Source organism: Pollachius pollachius (genome assembly GCF_949987615.1).
Source record: "Pollachius pollachius genome assembly, contig: SUPER_4_unloc_1, whole genome shotgun sequence".
NCBI lineage: Eukaryota > Metazoa > Chordata > Actinopteri > Gadiformes > Gadidae > Pollachius > Pollachius pollachius.
Genome location: NW_027641692.1, coordinates 311,673 through 335,269, shown reverse-complemented (window position 1 = coordinate 335,269; position 23,597 = coordinate 311,673). Strand labels below are relative to the sequence as shown.

The 23,597-nt window shown below is 42.6% G+C and overlaps 1 protein-coding gene across 1 annotated transcript; it reads left to right on the top strand.

Annotated features, from left to right (window-relative positions):
- The first annotated feature begins 4,439 nt into the window (after window positions 1–4,439).
- Window positions 4,440–20,945, top strand: LOC307075431 (NACHT, LRR and PYD domains-containing protein 3-like). The gene is made up of 13 exons (XM_079759134.1): window positions 4,440–4,575; window positions 5,359–5,478; window positions 5,668–5,778; window positions 6,621–6,737; window positions 7,765–7,831; window positions 7,983–8,208; window positions 10,361–12,146; window positions 13,396–13,569; window positions 15,446–15,619; window positions 16,923–17,096; window positions 18,718–18,891; window positions 19,068–19,114; window positions 19,470–20,945. Exons 1-13 carry the CDS (start codon window positions 4,493–4,495, stop codon window positions 20,021–20,023), a joined length of 3,807 nt encoding a protein of 1,268 aa, XP_079615260.1. The 5' UTR covers window positions 4,440–4,492; the 3' UTR covers window positions 20,024–20,945.
- The last annotated feature ends 2,652 nt before the right edge of the window (window positions 20,946–23,597 follow it).

Below are 23,597 nucleotides of genomic sequence, written 5' to 3'. Positions count from 1 at the left end.
AACCAGACGCAATGTTGTATTTGCTAGTTTCACACATTTATTAACACCCATCAACCCCCCCCCACCCCCACCAGTTGGTTGGTCTGTGTTGAACTGTAACTTGATCTCTGAACTGTAACTTTCTCTCGACTCGAGTCTTGACCTTCACCTGCAAAGATAAGGAAAGATAGCAGATCAACAAGCAATGACAGGACGAAAGAAGAGCGCTGTGTGGACTTATTTTACAACAATTGTGGGTTCAATAGGTACCTGTAATATTTGCAAGTCAAAGATTTCATTTAAAGGAGGGTCCACTGCCAATTTGCACCGGCACATCAAGACAAGGCACCCTGGGGTCCGGCTTTGCGAGGTGAGGAGAGAGCGGTCGTCACACAGCTGACAATTTGTCTGAACATCTGCTGAGGATCACGCGGGAGTGGGAGATCCAGGACAAGGTGGTCGCCTGCATTACCGATGGAGCGTCCAACATCACCCTGGCGATTCAGAAGTGTCGATGGAAACACCTGCATTGTTTCGCCCATACGCTCAATTTGATTGTCAAGGGGGGGTTAAAAAAGCTGGCCGAAACCGTGGAAAAGGTCAAACATATAGTTGACCACTTCCATCGAAGCTCCTTGTCGGCAGAGAAGCTAAGGGCCACCCTCCTACAAATGGGTCTGCCAGACCTGAAGGTTCTGCAGGATTGTCCCACCCGGTGGAACTCAACCTTCTACATGCTGAAGCGTTTTATTAAGCTGAGGGATGCAATCAGCACCACCCTGGCTTTGGTGATTCCAGCAGTGACCACCTTGACCCATGAGGAGTGGGAGGCCATTGAAGAGGCATGCGAGGTTCTGCAGCCATATGACGAGGTGACAGTGGAGAAGGGTATGTATTTAATTGATTTATTTATTTAATTTATGCAATTAAATTTATTGGGGCATAATAAATGACATGACATATATTGCATGACAATACATGGTAAATAAATAGATAAATGTATTTCAATAAATAGATACATGGTCAATAGATAAAAACATGGTCAATGAATAGATAAAAACATGGTCAATAAATAGATATACATAGTATTTAAATAAATAGATGAATACATGTTAAATAAATAGAGTAACAAATTCTTAAATATTTTATTTCAAACACATTTAAAAAAGGTTCCACATAACAAAGATGACCCACTGTAACTGTGTCCTTTCTGTGTCCTATCTGTAGCTACATGTCTGCCTCCAAAATAATTATTTTGGCACAGGGTCTGCAGAGGCTCATTGCAAATCACCTGAGGACCGGCCGCTTCAAGCAGCCTATGGTGGTGTCCCTTTTGACAGCACTGAGCGCTGAGATGGCCAAGCGTTTCCACAGGATTGAGTTCAACTCCTTGCTGTCTGAATCCTCAGTCCTTGACCCCAGATTCAAGAGGAAGACTTTCTCTGATGACCAGGCAGCTACCGAGGCCATCCAAAGGCTTACAAATGCTGCCACACAGGCGACCATCTCCAATCCATCCCAGCAGGAAGCTCTGGTGGAACAAGGAGCTGCGGGGGGACAACCCACAGAGGAGAGCATGATCTGGGGTGACTTTGACGAGCAGGTCTCAGGGCTCGTCAGTCACATCAGTGCAGGTGCGGAAGCGACCCTCAAGATCCGGTCCTTCCTGCAAGAGGCACTGATCCCTAGGTCCTCCAACCCGCTGACCTGGTGGAAAAGTAGATCGTTGATCTATCCGCGGCTCACTCAGCTGATGATGGAGAGATTGTGTGTGGTCGCCACGTCAGTGCCATCTGACCGCGTGTTCAGCAAAATGGGGCTGATCATTTCGGAGGAGCAGCCGTCTGTCTCCCTCCAAGGCGCAACAAGTGATGTTCCTGAATGCAAACCTGAAGTGAACATTCAGGCTTCTCCAGTTTCCCAGAGGTTCCTGGGTTTTCTTTCTGCCATCACTGTTGGTCAAAGAACCAAAATGTTAAATGGCAATGTTCAGTTTTATTTATTTTTCTATGTTTGTGTGTGTGTGAATTATTTAATTATTTCATTATTTAGATATTATTAAAACATTTCTTTGTTCAAATCTATTTGATCTCAGAATGATTTCATAGTCAAAAAGAGATGTTAAAGTCTGTGTGTTCCACAGTTGACACAGTAGCTCATTCAGTGTTGAGGGATAGGCCTATTGTAGCCTAAGGTTCAAAAGGAAAACTCAAATGTATTATATTGGCTTTGATAAAATAATACACATACACATACTATTACGTTCTAAATAGGGTAACTAACTTGTAACCTTATCGAATTAAATTTCCAAAGTAACCTTCCCATACTGGAGCTGAATAAATGGCACACACTGTTGCATGCACTGCACCAGGAGTAGGTTATATATTAGTTATTACTACTTATTTAGCTTCAACGATACACAAAGTCAACATAATTGGAACGTCCATGTAGGCCTACGCAGCAGCAATACGCGCAGTTGATGCCGCATGATATGCCGCATGGCATATCATTATTAATTATCGTATTATCTCTGAGGTAAAGTAAAACTTCAGGTGGTTACATCGTTTCCACCAAGAACTACATTTTTTTCAATAGGCCTACAGCTGGGCATTTTCTTGTCGAGTAGCCTGGTCTTAATACATTTTGGGGTTAGGGTTGACGCATTGTTCCTTTATCTCTGGTAATTTTCCATATATAAAATGAACGATATTGACTCACCTTTCATGATAGTCAGCAGCTGACGAACGGGGCCTGGGCAACAACATCCCGATCCTGAACATGAAGCTCTCCTTCTCAGCTGAAAGGAATTGAGTTGTAATGTTGTTATGTTGATGGCTGACTTCCACGATCGTTTGAGAGTCTGAGTCTGACTGACTCAGCTGAGAACCGTGCATTCCATGATTCCATTCACCGCTACCGGAAACTCGACTGAACGAACGAACGAACGAACGAGGGAGGAGCTGAGTCCTACTGACTCAAAGAACCGTAGATGACTCGATTCACTGCTACCGGAAACTCGACTGAACGAACGAACGAACGAACGATTCGCGAACGACTCCTCTTGGCGAACTGAATCACGCGAACTGGTTCGCGGAAACGAATCAATAAATCCATCTCTATAGGAAACACAACCCACTTGAGTTCCCATGAAAACACTCTGCTTTGATCAGAAAACTAAAACACTGGTTGGTACTTTTAAGTTTTAAGAGCATGTGAAAAAATGCACTATTCTGGATGACCCAGAGAAGAATATTGAAAAGTTGATTTGTAGTTGGGATGTGCATTTCCGGCAAAAATACTATTCAATATTCCTGAATAGACTGGTACTGGTCCAGGTCCGGGTCCTGGTCCTGGACCAGGATCTGGACCTGATCCTGATCCGGGTCCCGGATCACGGCCCAATCCCAGTCCAGGTCCCGGGATTGGTCCGGGTCCGGGTCCTGGTCCGGGTCCTGGTCTGGGTCCTGGTCCTGGTCCGGGTCCGGGTCCTGATCCATATCTTGGTCCTGGTCCTGGTCCTGGTCTGGTTCCCGGTCCGGACCAGAGGTTCTGCTGTAACCCAGTGGACTGGTGGATCAGAGGTTCTGCCATGAGTTGGCAGTGATGTGTGTGTGTGTGTGTGTGTGTGTGTGTGTGTGTTGCCAAACTGTTTTCCCTGGAAACACGTGACACGTGCTGAGGGGGGCGGCTCCTCTGGGGATGGTAAATGTGTCCGTGTATCGCTTATCAATTAAAGACAGACTTTACTGCAGAGAATACAAAGTTAGTTCATGTTTCACTGCTTTTCTGACCCGTGCGGTAAATTGAACACTGCGTTCAATATTCAAGTGATTCGTTTGTCTTGATGCTACTCCAAATTAAGAGAAGGACGAGACAGAATCCCTTTCAATGTGCTGAAATTTAAAAATTTAAATATTTGTGCGTATTGACTGGTTATTTACAGTTTTATAGATCCACCTAGAAGCCTGTAGCTGGACTGTACCACTTTCACGGGGGGGTTCCTGTGAATCTGGACTCGATTCCTATGGCTTAAACCACCGCCATGGAGGGAGAGAAATGGACTTGTTGGTCATAAGAGGATACCCTATCGATGTGTTGAGCTTCACCAGTTGATTTATATGGAATCTGTGGTTCAGTAAAGTGACGGAATTCAGACTTTGTTCCAGTGGAGAAATTGTTCTAACGTTCTTTACATTTTAATTGTACCACAATGCATTATTATGCATCTTTTTGTGTTGTGTCTATTGTGTATCTTTTTGTGTTGTAGTTTAAGCACAGTTACAGTCCCCAAGGTGTTTAATTCTCATCTCTCAGTTCTCATCTGCTGTACACATCTGTACTGTAGTGAGGGCAGTGTGGTTATGTTGTGGGGTTCATATTGACGGTCTATGACGTCCATAATGCTTTAGTGTGACGCAGTCACAATGATCTTCTCTCTCAATAAACAGCTGAAGTTCAAAAGTCAATTGAAGTGATTGATGAGTTGTGTTTGTGTCCAGGTCTCCAGTCTACTATGGATGAGGAGAGAGAGGAGGGGGGTTCTACCTCTAAGACCGCTCTGTCTGGGGAACATGGCCGCCGGAGCAAAGCTCAGAGGTAAGGAGAGGATCTCTCTCTCTGTGACTGTTGTCCACCTCAGAGCTCAGCAGTGATACATCATGACTCCATCATTAGTCTGAGTAAAAGCTGTGTGTGTGTGGAAGCCCAGAGCAGCAGCAGACCTCAGGGTGAACAGTCGTATCGTAATGTGACTCTGACGTCACTCTAGATCCACAGTCGTCGTATCGGCCACGTTTAAAACACAACGTGAACAGGCAGACCAGAAACTCAGGAAGAGCAATACATCTGACCTGAGCAGTAAGGCTCCCCTGATATGAACAGGGTTCTGTCTTTGTTCTCTACTGTGTTTGTACTGCATGACTGCTGTCTGTGGTCAAGATTGACAGTAAAACAGTGTCCTCCATTTGGTCATTGTCTGTTCTTAAGAGAAGGTAAAGATAACATGCTTAAATTAGACTATGACCTTGACAAAGTTTGTTATGTCAGAGTTGATCAAACAGATTTATAATTTTGTGATTCTAGTTCAAAGCATTGAACTCGAACTATCAGTAAACTATCAGTAAAAAGGTAGAATATTTATTATTTATTAATTAAAATAATACTTATTTTAAGTATTATTTAAGGAAGTACATATATATATTAATTTATTAAGATAATTAAGGACTTAAAAGCTGGAAACAAGTGAAATGCTCTCACCTTAAAACAGCCTTGTAAGAAGAATTATCTTGTCAGTGTGAAAACTGCAGTGTGATTAAAAGGTGTGTGTGTGTGTGTGTGTGTGTGTGTGTGTGTGTGTGTGTGTGTGTGTGTATGTTGAAGCCCAGAGCAGCAGCAGCAGAGAGCAGACTCCCCTGGACCCAGCTGTGTCTCCATGAAGAGTGACCGGTCTATGGGTAAACCTGAAAACTTCAAAGATGGAAATCAGTCTATTGAGAAGAGGTGAGGATTTATCAGACATAATAAAGATACAAATTCTATCAAACGTCCATAATTCCTGGTTCTTGTTTTTCTAGAAGAGTCCAGCAGGAGAGAGCAGACTCTTGTTATCAGACCCTACTGGTGCTGATGTTTACAAGTCAATACAATTAAGTGTGTGTGTGTGTGTGTGTGTGTGTGTGTGTGTTGAAGCCCAGAGCAGAGAGCAGACTCCCCTGGACCCAGCTGTGTCTTCATGAAGAGTGACCGGTCTATGGGTAAACCTGAAAACTTCAAAGATGGAAATCAGTCTATTGAGAAGAGGTGAGGATTTATCAGACTTAATAAAGATACAAATTCTATCAAACGTCCATAAATCCTGGTTCTTGTTTTTCTAGAAGAGTCCAGCAGGAGAGAGCAGACTCTTGTTATCAGACCCTACTGGTGCTGATGTTTACAAGTCAATACAATTAAGTGTTTGTGTGTGTGGTGTGTGTGTGTGTGTGTGTGTGTGTGTGTGTGTGTGTGTGTGTGTGTGTGTTGAAGCCCAGAGCAGCAGCAGACCTCAGGGTGAACAGTCGTATCGTAATGTGGCTCTGACGTCACTCTAGCTCCACAGTCGTCGTATCGGCCACGTTTAAAACACAACGTGAACAGGCAGACCAGAAACTCAGGAAGAGCAATACATCTGACCTGAGCAGTAAGGCTCCCCTGATATGAACAGGGTTCTGTCTTTGTTCTCTACTGTGTTTGGTCTGCATGACTGCTGTCTGTGGTCAAGAGTGACAGTTAAACATTGACCTCCATTTGGTCATTGTTTGTTCTTAAGAGAAGGTAACGATAACATGCTTAAATTAGACTATGACCTTGACAAAGTTTGTTACGTCAGAGTTGATCAAACAGATTTATAATTTTGTGATTCTAGTTCAAAGCATTAGGGTACTCAGAGTAAAAACACATCAGTAAAAAGGTAGAATATTTATTATTTATTAATTAAAATAATACTTATTTTAAGTATTATTTAAGGAAGCTGGAAACAAGTGAAATGCTCTCACCTTGAAACAGCCTTGTAAGAAGAATTATCTTGTCAGTGTGAAAACTGCAGTGTGATTAAAAGGTAGGTGTGTGTGTGTGTGTGTGTGTGTGTGTGTGTGTGTGTGTTGAAGCCCAGAGCAGCAGCAGAGAGCAGACACCCCTGGACCCAGCTGTGTCTCCATGAAGAGTGACCGGTCTATGGGTATACCTGAAAACTTCAAAGATGGAAATCAGTCTATTGAGAAAAGGTGAGGATTTATCAGATATAATAAAGATACAAATTCTATCAAAACGTCCATAAATCCTGGTTCTTGTTTTTCTAGAAGAGTCCAGCAGGAGAGAGCAGACTCTTGTTATCAGACCCTACTGGTGCTGATGTTTACAAGTCAATACAATTAAGTGTGTGTGTGTGTGTGTATGTGTGTGTGTGTGTGTGTGTGTGTGTGTGTGTGTGTGTGTGTTAGTGTGTGTTGAAGCCCAGAGCAGCAGCAGACCTCAGGGTGAACAGTCGTATCGTAATGTGACTCTGACGTCACTCTAGCTCCACAGTCGTCGTATCGGCCACGTTTAAAACACAACATGAACAGGCAGACCAGAAACTCAGGAAGAGCAATACATCTGACCTGAGCAGTAAGGCTCCCCTGATATGAACAGGGTTCTGTCTTTGTTCTCTACTGTGTTTGGTCTGCATGACTGCTGTCTGTGGTCAAGAGTGACAGTTAAACATTGACCTCCATTTGGTCATTGTTTGTTCTTAAGAGAAGGTAACGATAACATGCTTAAATTAGACTATGACCTTGACAAAGTTTGTTACGTCAGAGTTGATCAAACAGATTTATAATTTTGTGATTCTAGTTCAAAGCATTAGGGTACTCAGAGTAAAAACACATCAGTAAAAAGGTAGAATATTTATTATTTATTAATTAAAATAATACTTATTTTAAGTATTATTCAAGGAAGTAAATATATATATATTTTAATTTATTAAGATAATTAAGGACTTAAAAGCTGGAAACAAGTGAAATGCTCTCACCTTAAAACAGCCTTGTAAGAAGAATTATCTTGTCAGTGTGAAAACTGCAGTGTGATTAAAAGGTGTGTGTGTGTGTGTGTGTGTTGTGAAACTTTGGATTTCCCCGAAACCAAGTGACCTGCGCTGAGAGGGGCGTGGCTTTCCGTTCGTCTCTCTCTTCAGTCTCTTCCTCATCGACATCCTCATGATGTTTACAAGTCAGGGGAAATAAAAGTGTGTGTGTGTGTGTGTGTTCCCCACAGACACCAGGAGAGGTCAAAGGTCACCAGTGCTCAGTCTCTACAGCAGCATCAAACAGAGCTGATCAAGGTGTGTGAATGTCCACCAAGACGTTTGACTTCAGCTCTACATGAACATTAGAAAGCATCTCTTGTCCAGCGGGAAGGGAATCCAGGGAAGATGCTTCTGATGTCCTCAGTTAGTTCAGAGTAAAGTTCTCCGTAATTTTTTTCTGTTCCAGAGGGCTGAGGAGAACGCACACGCTTTTCTAGACAAGGAGCTGAAGAAGCTCTGGAGGGTTCTCTTCCCAGATTACCCACAATGCTCAGAGAGTCAGAGGGAGGAGGAGGAGGTGGATGGTAAGAAGGAGGAGCAGAGGAGGCGCGCTATAGAGGGAGTGGTGGACATCACAAAGCTCTGCCTGATGGAGATGAACCAGGAGGAACTGGCCGACACACTGTGGGGCGGTAAGAGACTCTTATTTTGAAGACAGAAAATACTTTTATTTTGAAAACAGAGCAGTAAGAAACTTTTATTTGAAACTGAATATGCTGTTATTTTGAAAAAGAGGAGGCTCATGCGGAAAAAAGAGATAGAAAAAAGTAGAAATAGATTTTCAGGTTTAATGGTTTGATCCAGATATGCAGGGTTATGGTGGGGGTATCAGGTTAAGTGGTTTGATCCAGATATGTAGGGTTATTGTGGGGGCATCAGGTTAAATGGTTTGATCCAGATATCTAGGGTTATTGTGGGGGTATCAGATTAAATGGTTTGATCCAGATATCTAGGGTTATTGTGGGGGTATCAGGTTAAAGAATGCTAAGCATTATACTAGGGATGTGAATAACTCCAATTTTTCATGGTCGAATAATCGGTGGGTGGTATGAACGAATAATCGATAAATCGATGTGTGCCGACATTCACAAAGGCAGCCATGGATCATCGGCAAGAAATCACTTAATATCTTAAACGCAAAACAACAACTACCTGCTAAGTAGTTCCAGTCAAATTGTCTGTTCAGCCCTCAAAACGAGAGCTGGTAAATTGTGAAAAATGCATTAAACTGTAATCCGAAACGCGGTTATATGCTATAGTCCCTACAGTATCTGTGGTATAAAGGCTGAATCGCGACGGTCTACTTTCAACATAAAGAGTATGTATTTATAATTTGAAATTCGTCCCAGCCTTTATACCACAGATACTATAGGGTCTATAGCATATAACCGCGTTGTCTGATTACAATTTAATGTAACAGTAACTGTGCGTTCACACCAAACGCGACGGGGACACAAGATCCCATACAAAGTGAACGTAGAGACGTGTATCGGGCGAATTATTCGCTAGATAAAACCGGCGACAAGTTTTGTTTTGATTTTTGACAAATTCGCTCCAGTTGAAATGTTTCAACTTTGACGCGAAATTCGCGTGATGACAGCCATCATCGTTCAACAGCGTGGCCACTAACTGACATATGTAACCTAACAGCCAATCAGCGTTCAACCGGCCAACTCAGTGCAGTGCAGTCCGGGTTGAACCGCAGCATGGAGGAGAAAGTGATTGTTGCCGTTTGCGACTCCCGGAGCTCTATATATAATAGTATATAATATGATATAATTGTATTTATAATATCACGGCCAAAAGCTCTGTGCGCCTCCGGATGGCCGTAGCGCGGGGAGCTCTCGTAGGGATTGGGCTTCTCGGGGTTTGTTTACCTGCGTTGCTATGGTTTCCGGTCTTGTGTGTTCCAACGGTTTATTAGGTAGGCCTAATAAAAGCCTAAGGCCTAATAAAAGTATCTAATAAATCTGTGTCTAATCAATACTTCATTCACTGCCTCTTCCGTGGTCATTACAATATTATGAATAGACTGCCTCGGGTCCTCCGACGTCTCTCCCTCTTCCACAAAAGGTAAAGACATGCAATGGTGGTTATCTCGGCCGTGGTTGAGAATGAATTGGCATGAAGCACCGTTGGCGGCCAAAAGTTGTGGCGTGACAAATTCTCTTGACTTGCACAGCGACAGATTATGATTTGTGGCGCGGCAAAACTTCGGCGACAACGCGAACGGGCGACAAATTTGGTGTGTCGCGTTTGGTGTGAACGCACAGTAAGCTGACAACATCGCTACTTAACACCGCAGCTACAAATTAACCGCACGGAGATAACCATGGCAACCGGTCAAACACATTTTCTGATGGCGATAATTCTGCGCGCACATCCGCCGTGTTGATAAGCAAATAATCCCCCTATAAATGAATGGTCTTCATTTATTTTATATGACAAGTGACCGTGGTATAAGCGGGATAATGCGCTTGGACACCTGTCCAACATTATTTCTGTCCTTTAATTCTTGTTTATTTGAATTGGGAAAAAATGTTAACGGTCCAAATGTTAAAAATCGACTTTGACCCTCGGGAACGAATAATCAAATATTCTGACCCATCCCTACATTATACTGCAGATCAACAGCAGAATAACTCAGTTGAAGAGATGCAACACTATCTTGTTATATCAGCATAACAAGACACTGATTCACTATCATTATTACTATCAATATTGACCTGGTTCAACCGATGTCACCTTCCACTAACTGATGTCTTCTGTTGTTTTCTCTTTTAGGATCTGATGCTGTCGATTGCCAACAAAAAATCAAGTCTCATTTGAGGCAGAAGTTCAATTGTGTGTTTGAGGGAATCGCTAAAGCAGGACAGCGAACCGATCTGAATGACTTCTACACAGAGCTCTTCATCACAGAGAGAGGCAGTGGAGAGGTCAACAAGGACCATGAGGTCAGACTGATTGAAACATCTTCCAGGAAACCAGCCAAGGAGGAAACACCAATCAGATGTGAGGACATCTTTAAACCCTTACATGGAAAAGATCAACCAATCAGGACAATAATGACAACTGGAGTGGCCGGCATTGGTAAAACCGTCTTAACACACAAGTTCACTCTGGGCTGGGCTGAAGGCAAAACCAACCAGGACATACACATCACATTTCTCCTAACTTTCAGAGAGCTGAATTTATTGAAAGGGAAAGAGTTTAGCTTGGTGGAACTGCTTCATCACTTCTTTATTGAGACCAAAGAAGCAGGAATCTGCAGATTCCACCGGTTCCAAGTTGTCTTTATCTTGGATGGTCTGGATGAGTGTCGACTTCCTCTGGACTTCCAGAACAACCCGATCTGGACTGATGTCACAAAGTCCACCTCGGTGGACGTACTGCTGACAAACCTCATCAGGGGCGTCCTGCTTCCCTCCGCTCGCATCTGGATAACAACACGCCCTGCGGCAGCCAATCAGATCCCTGCTGAGTGTGTTGACCAGGTGACAGAGGTGAGAGGGTTCACCGACCCACAGAAGGAGGACTACTTCAGGAAGAGATTCAGAAAGGAGACGCTGGCCAGCACAATCATCTCCCACGTCAAGAAATCACGAAGCCTCCACATCATGTGTCACATCCCAGTCTTCTGTTGGATCACTGCTACAGTTCTGGAGGACTGCTTCAAAACATCCCAGAAAGGAGAAGAGATGCCCAAAACCGTGACTCAGATGTACAGCCACTTCCTGAGGGTTCAGTCCATACAGGGGGACAGGAAGTACCATGGGAGAGCTGAAACAGATCCAAACTGGAGTTCAAAGAGCAGGGAGATCATTGTTTCTCTGGGAAAACTGGCTTTTAACCAGCTGGAGAACGGCAACCTGATCTTCTACGAGGCAGACCTGGCAGAGTGTGGCATCGATATCAGAGCAGCCTCAGTGTACTCAGGAGTGTTCACCCAGATCTTTAAAGAGGAGTGTGGGCTGTACCAGGACAAGGTGTTCTGCTTTGTCCATCTGAGCATCCAGGAGTTTCTGGCTGCCCTTTATCTGTCTTGGTCCTTCATCCACAATGGTGTCAATCTACTCTCAGAAGAACAGCCAGCCTCCGTTGAAGATAAACTCCTACTCTTCTACCAGAGTGCTGTGGACAAGGCCTTACAGAGTGAGAACGGACACCTGGACTTGTTCCTCCGCTTCCTCTTGGGCCTCTCTCTGGAGACCAATCAGATTGTCCTACGAGGTCTGCTGGGAAAGACAACAAGTAGCTCTCAGACCAAGAAGGGAACAGTGTCTTACATCAAGAAGAAGATAGGTGAAGATCTCTCTCCAGAGAGAAGCATTAATCTGTTCCACTGTCTTAATGAGCTGAACGACTGTTCTCTAGTGGAGGAGATCCAACAGTCCCTGACATCAGGAAGTCTCTTCAAAACACATGTCTCTCCTGCTCAGTGGTCAGCTCTGGTCTTCATCTTACTGTCATCAGAAGAGGAGCTGGAAGTCTTTGACCTGAATAAATACTCAGCTTCAGAGAAGGGTCTTCTGAGGCTAATGCCAGTGATCAAAGCCTCCAAAAGATCTCTGTAGGTTCACTCATAATAATGTATGACAATACACAACACAATATACCTGATAGTAGAATATATAAGTTACAACTAACAAAACTTATCTTTAGGTTCACTAATAACATGCATTACAATAAACCCCCTAACCTACTTTTCTAATAAAGATAAAGACAATAACTTAATTTAAAGTTACACAGATTATTCAATTAACGTTTAAGGATCTAATGCAGTTCAATTAATAAAACATATCTTATTCAATTTTTTAACACCTTGAAGCAACCAATAACGGATTAACGTCCAATAACGTAATAACTGCCATTAACGTAATAATTTAAATGTAATAAAGCCAATAACATAGTAACTTGCCAATAATGTAATAAAGTTGTTGAGCCAATAATTTAATAACTTTTTTACCAATAATGTAATAACTTATTACGTTATTGGCTGGTTATTACGTTATTGGCCTTGTATAATTTTTTTTTTGAAAATGTAATAACTGAGCCAATGATGTAATATATGAGTTATCACTTTATTGTATTTTCATTTTGTATCACATGTTTAAATATCTGACCTTACAGTGACCCCTCCACCCTCATACCCCCTCCAAAGGATGCTTTAAAGGAGCAAAGAGTGGATTTGGATTTATATGTAACTCTAAGGTTCCCCTATAGTAGAACTTTGAAAAGCTCACGACTCCGTTGAAGCGTCTGCGTGGTGACGGAGTTGGATCCACAGAGTACTATAACAGAACCCTAAGGGTTCCATATAAATCCAAAGGAGGGGAGGGGGGTAGGAGGGTGGAGGGGTAACTGTAAGGTCAGATATTTAAACATGTGATGCAAGATGCAATAATAAGGCTAAGGGTGACAGTTTCTCTCCAGAAATTGAAAATAAAATAAAGTGATGCCTCATTTATTATGTTATTGGCTCAGTTGTTACAATTTCTAAGTATTCTTTTAATACAAGCAGCTAATAACGTAATAAGTTGTTATTCTTTGCAAAAAGTTATCACGTTATTGGCTCATCACCTTTATTACATTGTTGGCAAGTTATTACGTTATTGGCTTTATTACATTTAAATGACCTTACTGGCAGTTATTACGTTATTGGCTTTATTACATTTAAATGACCTTACTGGCAGTTATTACGTTATTGGTCGCTATAACGTTATAGGTTGATACCCAAGTCCTTCATTACGTTTAAGGTAAAAGATGTAGGTCATTTTAATCACAGTTCCTAACATGTTGTGTTTATTGTTTGTGTGAAGGCTGAATGGCTGTCATCTGTCAGAGAGATGCTGTGAAGCTCTGGCCTCAGTTCTCAGCTCCAACTCCTCTAGTCTGAGAGAGCTGGACCTGAGTACCAATGATCTACAGGATTCAGGAGTGAAGCTGCTCTCTGCTGGACTGGGGAGTCCACACTGCACACTGGAAACTCTCAGGTCAGTTTTACTCAAGGTACAATTCTAAATAAATGCTGAACATCAAAGTTATATAACTCAGCTTATATCTCAGTACCTGTGATGACCATGTTCATGACTTTGGTATCATATAAAGGCTACACATTGTTGTTTAGGTGGATATTCTAATACATCCATATGCCTAGTTTGACACCTAAGACCTCCTGAAAGCCTTAACAGCAATAATTCCAAAAAAAGATTTGAAACTTGCAATTGTCACACAAAATGTATTTTAAAAGCTTACTATGTCCAGTATTCGCTGTTCAAATAGATAAAATAAAAAACCCCACATATGAACAGGTTACAGAAAAATATTGTTACATTGTATAACCAGGGTGAAGCGACAACTCATAAAATCTCTATTTATTGTGAAATAATAAATAAGAAGAGCAAATAATTAATAATAGTTTATTAATAGTTAAAGAAAGTTGTATTATGTATATGTGCAAATGTACAAATATATAGCTATACATATAAATAATTTATTATTGAAATGTAGGATACATTAATAATTATATGTTCATTATTAATAATAGTTAACTCACTATTTTAAAACATATTTACCTTACTCAGTGAGTTCTGTTACTTGGACACTATTTGGGTTGAACCAATAGGATTGGTTGATAAAGAGACTTCAGGGTCATTTGGGGAAGGGTGAGAGGTCACGGGTGAGCGGGAAAAAGGAGAGAGAGGGAAGAGACAAAGGAGGAGAGATCTTCATCTCTGTAGAGATCGCCCAGCTAAATGATGTTCAAACATTTACTTATTAGTTGTTTGACGGTTAAATTAGTATGGGAGAGAGTGTATGTGGGGATGGTTTTATTTGTGTCTCTGTTCATGTCGGGGATGTTTTACACGTTGAGTGTGAAGCTAGCTTGGTTTGCTAACCCCCGAAGCATCCTCTGAACGGGATATAAATCATCAGAGTAGAACACGAGGTCCACAGCAGGGGGTCAGGTAGCACCAGGTCCACAGCAGGGGGTCAGGTAGCACCAGGTCCACAGCAGGGGGTCAGGTAGCACCAGGTCCACCGCAGGGGGTCAGGTAGCACGTGGTGACCGGAAAGCCGCGCGGTTCCCCTGAGGAAGATCATCCCAGGATTCCAGTTTCTGCCTGTCGCCTCCTCCGTCTTTTCTCATAATGGAACCAGGACTTTGTTTTGCTCGTGTTAAGAATGAAGAGTGTATCGTGATGCGACACCGAGCCGTACAGGCCTGCAACGTTTATGGCGGTAGATCACTGACTAAAGTCACGAGCAAAAATTACTTTGCGCTCCCACATAAGTAACACATCTGTGCACACAAATCATTACTGTAAGCACTGATACTGCACTCGCGCTCAGTAGTTCTGACCACGAGAGCAACAATAAAGCCTGTGAGGAAGAAACGATTTATTGAGTACACACGGAAAGTGAAGCAGCACACAACTGACGCCCCCGCACGCACAAATGCTGTCTTTGCTCTTGTGTTCGCAAAATGTTTTACTGCTCGCTCTGATATTTTTTCTATTCAAAACACAATATGCATAATATTCTAATGTAACTTCTAATAATATACAAAACATCTCTGTAGATCTACTACTATCATGTATTACAATACATAATAAACATAATAAATACAATAAAAAGCAATATTAATATACAAAACAATTTCCAAACACTATAAAACAACTATTCAATATGATAAATGAATGAATAAATTGTTAAATTTATAAAACATTTCTAATAATTGATTTAAACAAAAGTCCTTCATTACGTTAAAATTAAAAGATCTGGTTAAATAAAGGTTTAAAAAAATATATATATGTAAGTTATTTTAATCACAGTTCCTAACATGTTGTATTTATTGTTTGTGTGAAGGTTGAATGGCTGTCATCTGTCTGAGAGATGCTGTGAAGCTCTGGCCTCAGTTCTCAGCTCCAACTCCTCTAGTCTGAGAGAGCTGGACCTGAGTACCAATGATCTGCAGGATTCAGGAGTGAAGCTGCTCTCTGCTGGACTGGGGAGTCCACACTGTACACTGGAAACTCTCAGGTCAGTTTTGCTCAAGGTACAATTCTAAATAAATGCTGAACATCAAAGTTATATAACTCAGCTTATATCTCAGTACCTGTGATGACCATATTCATGACTTTGGTATCATATAAAGGCTACACTTTGTTGTTTAGGTTGATATTCTAATACATCCATCTGCCTAGTTTGACACCTTAGACCTCCTGAAAGCCTTAACAGCAATCTTTTAAAAAAAAAGATTTGAAACTTGCAATTGTCACACAAAATGTATTTTAAAATATTACTATGTCCAGTATTCATTGTTCAAATTAAAAAATTAAAAAACAACAACTAATATGAGCAGGTTACAGAAAAATATTGTTACATTGTATAACCAGGGTAAAGAGACAACTCATAAAATCTCTATTTATTGTGAAATAATAAATAAGGAGAGCAAATAATTAGTAATCGTTTATTAATAGTTAAATAAAGTTGTATTATGTATATGTGCAAATGTACAAATATATAGCTATACATATAAATAATTTATTGTTGAAATTTAGGATACATTAATAATTATATGTTCTAACTATTAATAATAGTTAACTCACTATTTTAAAACATATTTACCTTACTCAGTGAGTTCTGTTACCTGGACACTATTTGGGTTGAACCAATAGGATTGGTTGATAAAGAGACTTCAGGGTCATCTGGGGGAAGGGTGAGAGGTCACGGGTGAGCGGGAAAAAGGAGAGCGAGGGAAGAGACAAAGGAGGAGAGTACTTTATTCTCTGTAGAGATCGCCCAGCTAAATGATATTTAAACATTTACTTATTAGTTGTTTGACGGTTAAATTAGTATGGGAGAGAGTGTATGTGGGGATGGTTTTATTTGTGTCTCTGTTCATGTCGGGGATCTTTTACACGTTGAGAGTGAAGCTAGCTTGGTTTGCTAACCCCCGGAGCATCCTCTGAACGGGATATTAATCATCAGAGGATATTTTTTCTACTCAAAACACAATATAAATAATATTGGAATATAACTTCTAATATTATACAAAACATCTCTGTAGATCTACTATTATCATGTATTACAATACATAATGAATACAATAAAAAGCAATTTTAATTTTCAAAACGATTTCCAAACACTATTAAACAGCTATTCAATATGATAAATAAATGAATAAAATGTTAAATTAATAAAACATTTCTAATAATTGATTTTAACAAAAGTCCTTCATTACGTTAAAATTAAAAGATCTGGTTAAATAAAGGTTTAAAAATATATATATGTAAGTTATTTTAATCACAGTTGCTAACATTTATTTATTGTTTGTGTGAAGGCTGAATGGCTGTCATCTGTCTGAGAGATGCTGTGAAGCTCTGGCCTCAGTTCTCAGCTCCAACTCCTCTAGTCTGAGAGAGCTGGACCTGAGTACCAATGATCTGCAGGATTCAGGAGTGAAGCTGCTCTCTGCTGGACTGGGGAGTCCACACTGTACACTGGAAACTCTCAGGTCAGTTTTACTCAATATCTCAAACAGTTACACCACAAGTTCTACATCAGAGGACATTGAACAGATTTACCTCCAGAAAGTTAACAGGTGTATTAGTTGGAGCCAGTAGCGGTGTCGCGTTGTGCTGCTTACTACGGTGAGGGCTTTGTATAATTTAATTAATAATTAAGGGCGACACTGACACATTTGCCGCCCTAGGCAATCGCCTAGTTCCTTTTTTTTCTTCCTCCATGGGCACCTGACGGCGTCTGGGCCCCGGTGCAGTGCACCGGTTGCACCGTCGATATTTACGCCACTGGTCCTATCCCTAAATATGAAGATAAAGTGAAAAACTTGTGCGGTGGTCAGCCTGGTTCTCCAGCGGAGTCTTTCAGGTAAAAGTGTCCGTAGAAAGGGTCTCATTGTATGCAAAGGCCACAAGTAAAGCCGCTCCTCCTTTCCTGTCGGCATATTTGGCAGTGTATATGCCGTCTTATGCACGCCTTTTTCGCTGCATGGTCCGCGCGTTTACACTGCCCGAGGTAAATTGCCTGCTTGAGCTAGCACCCCAATTTACCCTCCCGGATCCTACACACATTGGCGGTATATTGGGTTTCATTCTGATGTAAATGCGACACGAGAGAGACGCAGAGGAACTGTCCTTACAAGGCTTTTGTCGGTAAAGAATATGTTGGCGTTTTTGCACTTGTAAATAGTTAATCGCGTTTGTAGCCTACACTCAGACGTGAACTCATTCTTGCATGCAGGTGTCTTTATTTATAAAAATATTTAAACATTCGGGAACATTAAACAGTGAACCAAGAAAGCCTGCACAAAAGGTGACGAAAGGGGGATTTCACCCCCTCGGTTTTACACAGGAAACTTGAGATAAGACGGTGAAATCGCCGGGCGTGCCAAGCCTCGACCGAACCGGCTTGACAGTGTAGAAAGGTCTTTTGCTGGAGAGAGGGCAGTAGTGCGCACCTAAAAAAGCAGCCAACCATTCTTGAAACACTTCACTCAACAGAACACGACACACACACACACACACACACACCACGGCGGGTGCTGACTGACTGCGCACGTAAACAAACCTCCGTTCCTAGCCTACTCACCGTCAGAAGAGCTGTAGGCGCAGTAGCCTCATCAGAGACTCTACTTGCGTTAAACAGCAAAGTCTCAGAGCTTGGCGCCTTAAATCTTTTGTGGACTTTTGTCAACAGCTCCTGCCGTTCTCTACGTGCTGTAATCACACAAAAATACATAATGTTGGGTCGCCAGAGTTGTTGTATATAGGCCTATAGAGGGGGGTTCCGTTTCATTTAATATTGCATAGTTTCCAATAACTCCCGCTCAGCATCTCGCAGCTTACGCGTGACGAGTGTGTCTCTAACATTCCGGGAGTAGTAGCAGGATTTGATCAATTTAAATTCAAAAACGGTTGTGAAAGAAAAAAAAGTTCACTGTATCTGGCCCTTTACATTTAAGCTAACAGATAAAGATATTCAATATAAAAAAAGACCAAGGTCACCAAGGCAACGCCACTTGTGTTTGGAGTAGGACGTTCACAAACTGGTTGGCAGACTGGAAAAACACAGGATTTTACACGTGTGTGTGTGTGTGTGTGTGTGTGTGTGTGTAGCTTGTCTGGCTGCCTGGTCACACAGGAAGGCTGTGCTTCTCTGGCCTCAGCTCTGAGCTCCAACCCCTCCCATCTGAGAGAGCTGGACCTGAGCTACAATCACCCAGGAGGCTCTGGAGCTGCGCTGCTCTCTGCTGGACTGGAGGATCCACGCTGGAGACTGGACACTCTCAGGTATGGAGAGGACAGCTCACCACTCAGGGACAAAGTCTCCTACAAGGATTCATGCCGCTGCTAGATGAAGTGGTTTGAAGAGGCAGCTGTAACTCACGTTGTGTACAACGTTATGAGACGGCCGATGATGAAGGTGAATGTTTCAACATGCTGCTCTCACTTTGTTTCCCCCCCAGTGTGGAGCACGGTGGAGTGTGGAGGCTGAAACCAGCTCTAAAGAAGTGTAAGTGTCTGTTTGTTTCATCACATCACACACTCACTACTGAGATGAAAAGTCCATCCACACAGCAGGAAGTGAGATCAGATCCTACTGGGAATGAGGATGATGGCTGACATCATGTATCTTCCATATATTAATACTGTCCAATCATCATGAAGATAACATCTGGGCTCGGGGGAGGGGGAGGGGGGGGGGGGGGGAGATGGGGGGGTGGTTGACGGGGTCTGAAGCAATAGCGTTACTATGACATCACATGACCCCCCCCCCCCTCACATGTCATGTTCAGGAGAACAGTACCAGTGATGATGATGAGGATGAAGAAGGGTTCAGCAGCTCATCATGTCTGGTTCTCCCTCAGATGCCTGTGAACTCACCCTGGACCCCAACACGGCCCACAGACTCCTCTCTCTGTCTGAGGACAACAGGAAGGTGACGCTGGCCGGAGAGGACCAGTCGTATCCGGATCACCCAGAGAGATTTGACTCCTGGCCCCAGGTGTTGGGTAGAGAGGCTCTGACTGGCCGCTGTTACTGGGAGGTAGAGAGGGAAGGACCTGTTGATATAGGAGTGACATACAGAGGAATCACAAGGAGAGGAGGGGGTGGTGACAGCGGGCTTGGACTGAACAACAAGTCCTGGGGTCTTGATTGTTCTGATGGTCGTTACTCTGCCGTGTACAACGGTAGGAGAACAGCCCTCCCTCCCCCCCCCGCTGGCTCCACCAGAGTAGCAGTGTATCTGGACCGGCCTGCTGGCTCTCTGTCCTTCTACAGAGTGTCCCCAGGTGGAGGAGGGTCCTCAGACACACTGACACACCTCCACACCTTCTGGTCCTCCTTCACCCAGGAGGACCTCCTCCCTGGGGTCGGGTTAGGGTGGGAGGGGTCCTCAGCGTCTCTGTGTCGGTTGTAGACACACACACACACACACACACACACACACACACACACACACACACACGAGGGGAAGGAGGGTGAGGGTGGGGGGGTGAGGGTGTTGCCCCCCCTCAGGGTAGCTGTGTTAGAGAGCCCACCCCGTCCCAAGGTCTGGTGCCCCAAACTCCCCAACGTTTCTAAGGCTAAGCCTTCCTCTGGGCCCTTTAATGTTGTTAGACTAACAGAACCACTTTTCTGCTGGGGACAGAGAGAGCTGTCAGAGAAAGGTGGAGCTTCACCGCCCAGCAGAGGGAGGTGTCTGGACAGTCCATTTCCTTTATTTTTCAATTTTAAATCTGTTTTGGTTTAATCATTAGTAACCTAATGAGTTTTTTATTTTTTAATTAGCCTACACCTGGTTTACTTGTGGATGATGAGTATACTTTTTTATGTTTATTATTGCCTTTTATGCTTCATTTTGTTGATTTTGATAATTGTTAATTGTTTACCAGTAGATCCACTGAATTCTCATTTAATGGGTGATCTTTAAACTATGTTTAATATGATGGAGAGGGACGAATGTAGAATGTTGGTGTATTTTAGTGTCTCTCTGTGTTCACATCTCTTAGTCTAGGAACAGGCCAGTGCCTCTCCTACTGTACGAGGTGTTATTTCCAACATTCTGTCATTTATGATGTCCCAACAAGGACGAACCAACCCGGTCGTCTGGGACATAGCCAGGGCCATATACCTTATCAAGGGAGACACTGTTATTTTGTTATTCACGCTTTCTTTCCTATAATACTGGCCCCAAACCTTTGGTTCGGTGAGAAGAGGGATCGACAGCCAAGGAGCACGTCTGGAGAGTGTTCCTCACGTCCTACACTGAGACTATCCCACCTAAGTCTGTACCTGTGCTGTATTACATCCTCCAATAAACCTTCTATTCAACTCTCTGACCCAACCTGGCAAGTTGATTTGATTTCCACTTCAAGAATTACTGCTACGAGGGAGAAATACACAACGCAGTCTTTAAGAACAGTTTAGAAATAAGCAGAAATCAAACACATAAAGATCTATTTCACCTCATTTATGTTCTTATCTTTATTTTTTGTTGCGGAAAGCTTTTTTTGCAGTCAATTCTGTTGAACATTTTACTGTTTTAGAGTAACAAATAAGTTACCTTTTTTTACTTGTGCACTGATTTCATCATATTTTTTCTTTTTTCTTTCTCATTTTCTTACTGTAGTGTTTTTCATTTTACTTATCAGTGCAATTACTCTCCGGTGAGTTTTGCCAAAATTGGTAACATTGGTGTATTTTCAGAACTCCTACAATGTTGCAGTATCAACTAAAGGTGTACAGCATGACTCTGTGGGATTGTGAGTTTAGCCCATTGGAGCTCATTGGATAGACAAATATGTATTGGATCCTATCGAGATACAATTGTGTCAATGCAATATTTATGTGATATATTCACAGTATTGTATTAAAATATGGCAACAATATTTATACTGTATGTACCACCTAATTGCAACTTTAAAAAAGGAAGCTTTTTCGAAACCATTGTATACATTTAAATATGTAACATGGCCTCATGAAGTCAAAACATGGGTAAACAGTATTTTGATGGAAGTGTTTTATATTTATCTGTGTTTAATTGATGCTCTCTAAGAGACATTCATATGATCGTTGTGTTTCTCGTTTTGGTATCAGTTTTGAGAAGTTTTGACAAAATGGTAAACTCTTTTCAGATTTGTCCTTGGCGTTTTAAGAAATTGAGCTATAGTTTCAGAAAACGTGTTTAAACAATTGAGAAAAACTGTCAGAAAAGCTTTCTGCTTGTTCAGAACGCCGCTGATAGACTCCTAGCGTCCTATTTTAGCGGTTTGAAACACAAGTGAGAAGCGCAAAACAGAAGTAGCTTTTTGGGCGGGGCTCTGCCGCTGTTGCTATTATAATGGTGGATACATTAGTCTTGCGCCCGACGAAAATCTAAAAAGGGTTGCCCTGAAGTAGCCTAATTTCCTGCAGGTGTGGTTTGGGCCTAACGTGCAATAAACCAATGAGAGTGCCGTCTCCCATTCCCTTAAAGAGCCATGAGCACATTTGAACCTGATGAGTTGATATTTTGACAGCGCGTTTACAATCTCCGATAAGACAGATGTATGACCACATGAATTTCAAACTTTAAATGGCTCAGTTTATGGCCAAATAATATGCCCCAATTCGCACATGGAACAGCGTTTTCTTCTACAACTTCCGAAATACTGAGTCGTCATGTAAATTGCGGCAAAGAATCCTAACACACATATGATTTGCGGTCCTGTGGCCGCAACTCTGTGTCTATTTGCGGCAATACATTAACAGACATCGTTTCTTACCAGTATTGTATACATTATCGTTATTGACTTGTGTTCCTAATATGCATGTGTCCCCCCGTTAATGTACATTGCCATGGACTGTATTATCCGTTACGTGTTTAGTTTGCATGTGTTGAAACAGATGGCTGCACTCTTGCATTCTTTTTAACACTCCCTCGCGGTAAAACAATGTTTTCTCACGAGGAAATACTCATCAATCCTAAAAGTTAAGGGCTTGTACACGATGTCGGTGTCAAGAAAATATGTGTTTGCTGTACGGTGTTTGCAGATGCATTGATTTAAATGCAACTTATTACCGCTGTATCAGCTGTTCTTTCCCAAATCATTTAACCAACGTTATCATGTACCCTAAAGCGAGATTTTGTTTTGGAAGGCTGGGATATAGCCTACTTTGCTCAAGTTTATCATTGTTATTATTATTATTTTCACGCATGGCATAACCTACTACAGTGTGCATTCATGCAGCCCCTATGGAAAAACTGTTGCAGTTCCAACCTGCCATGGTACGTCAAAATGCGACAATCGTAAACCTGAAACCAAGGAGAATCCCTGAGAAGGAAAGCATCCAGAAAGACCAAAATGTGGTCGGTCTCAGGAGGAGGAAACGGGATTCACCTCTACCTGCTCTGATACAGGAGGGGGTCCCCTCTACCTGCTCTGACCCTGGAGGGGGTCCACTCTACCAGGACCCGGTCTCTCTCTCTCTCTCTCTCTCTCTCTCTCTCTCTCATCCTCCCAGCTGGAGCAGGATGAAGGGGCCCCTGACTTTGGCCCCGCCTCCTTCGTCCCCTCCTGGGGCGCCATGGTAACGGGTGCGCGTGTGCGCGTCATTTCCTGTTCAGCTTCAACGTAAACCAATCAGCACCAAGGAGCAGGAGGACTGCACCGGGCTGGACCTCAGAGAGCTGGGGAGACCCCGCAGGACCACGACCAGATACAGGGGGGTTAGATAGTCTTCATCTGGGGTGGGGGAGGTACCAGGACCAGATACAGGGGGGTTAGATAGTCTTCATCTGGGGGGGGGGAGGTACCAGGACCAGATACAGGGGGGTTAGATAGTCTTCATCTGGGGGGGGGAGGTACCAGGACCAGATACAGGGGGGTTAGATAGTCTTCATCTGGGGGGGGGGAGGTACCAGGACCAGATACAGGGGGGTTAGATAGTCTTCATCTGGGGGGGGGGAGGTACCAGGACCAGATACAGGGGGGTTAGATAGTCTTCATCTG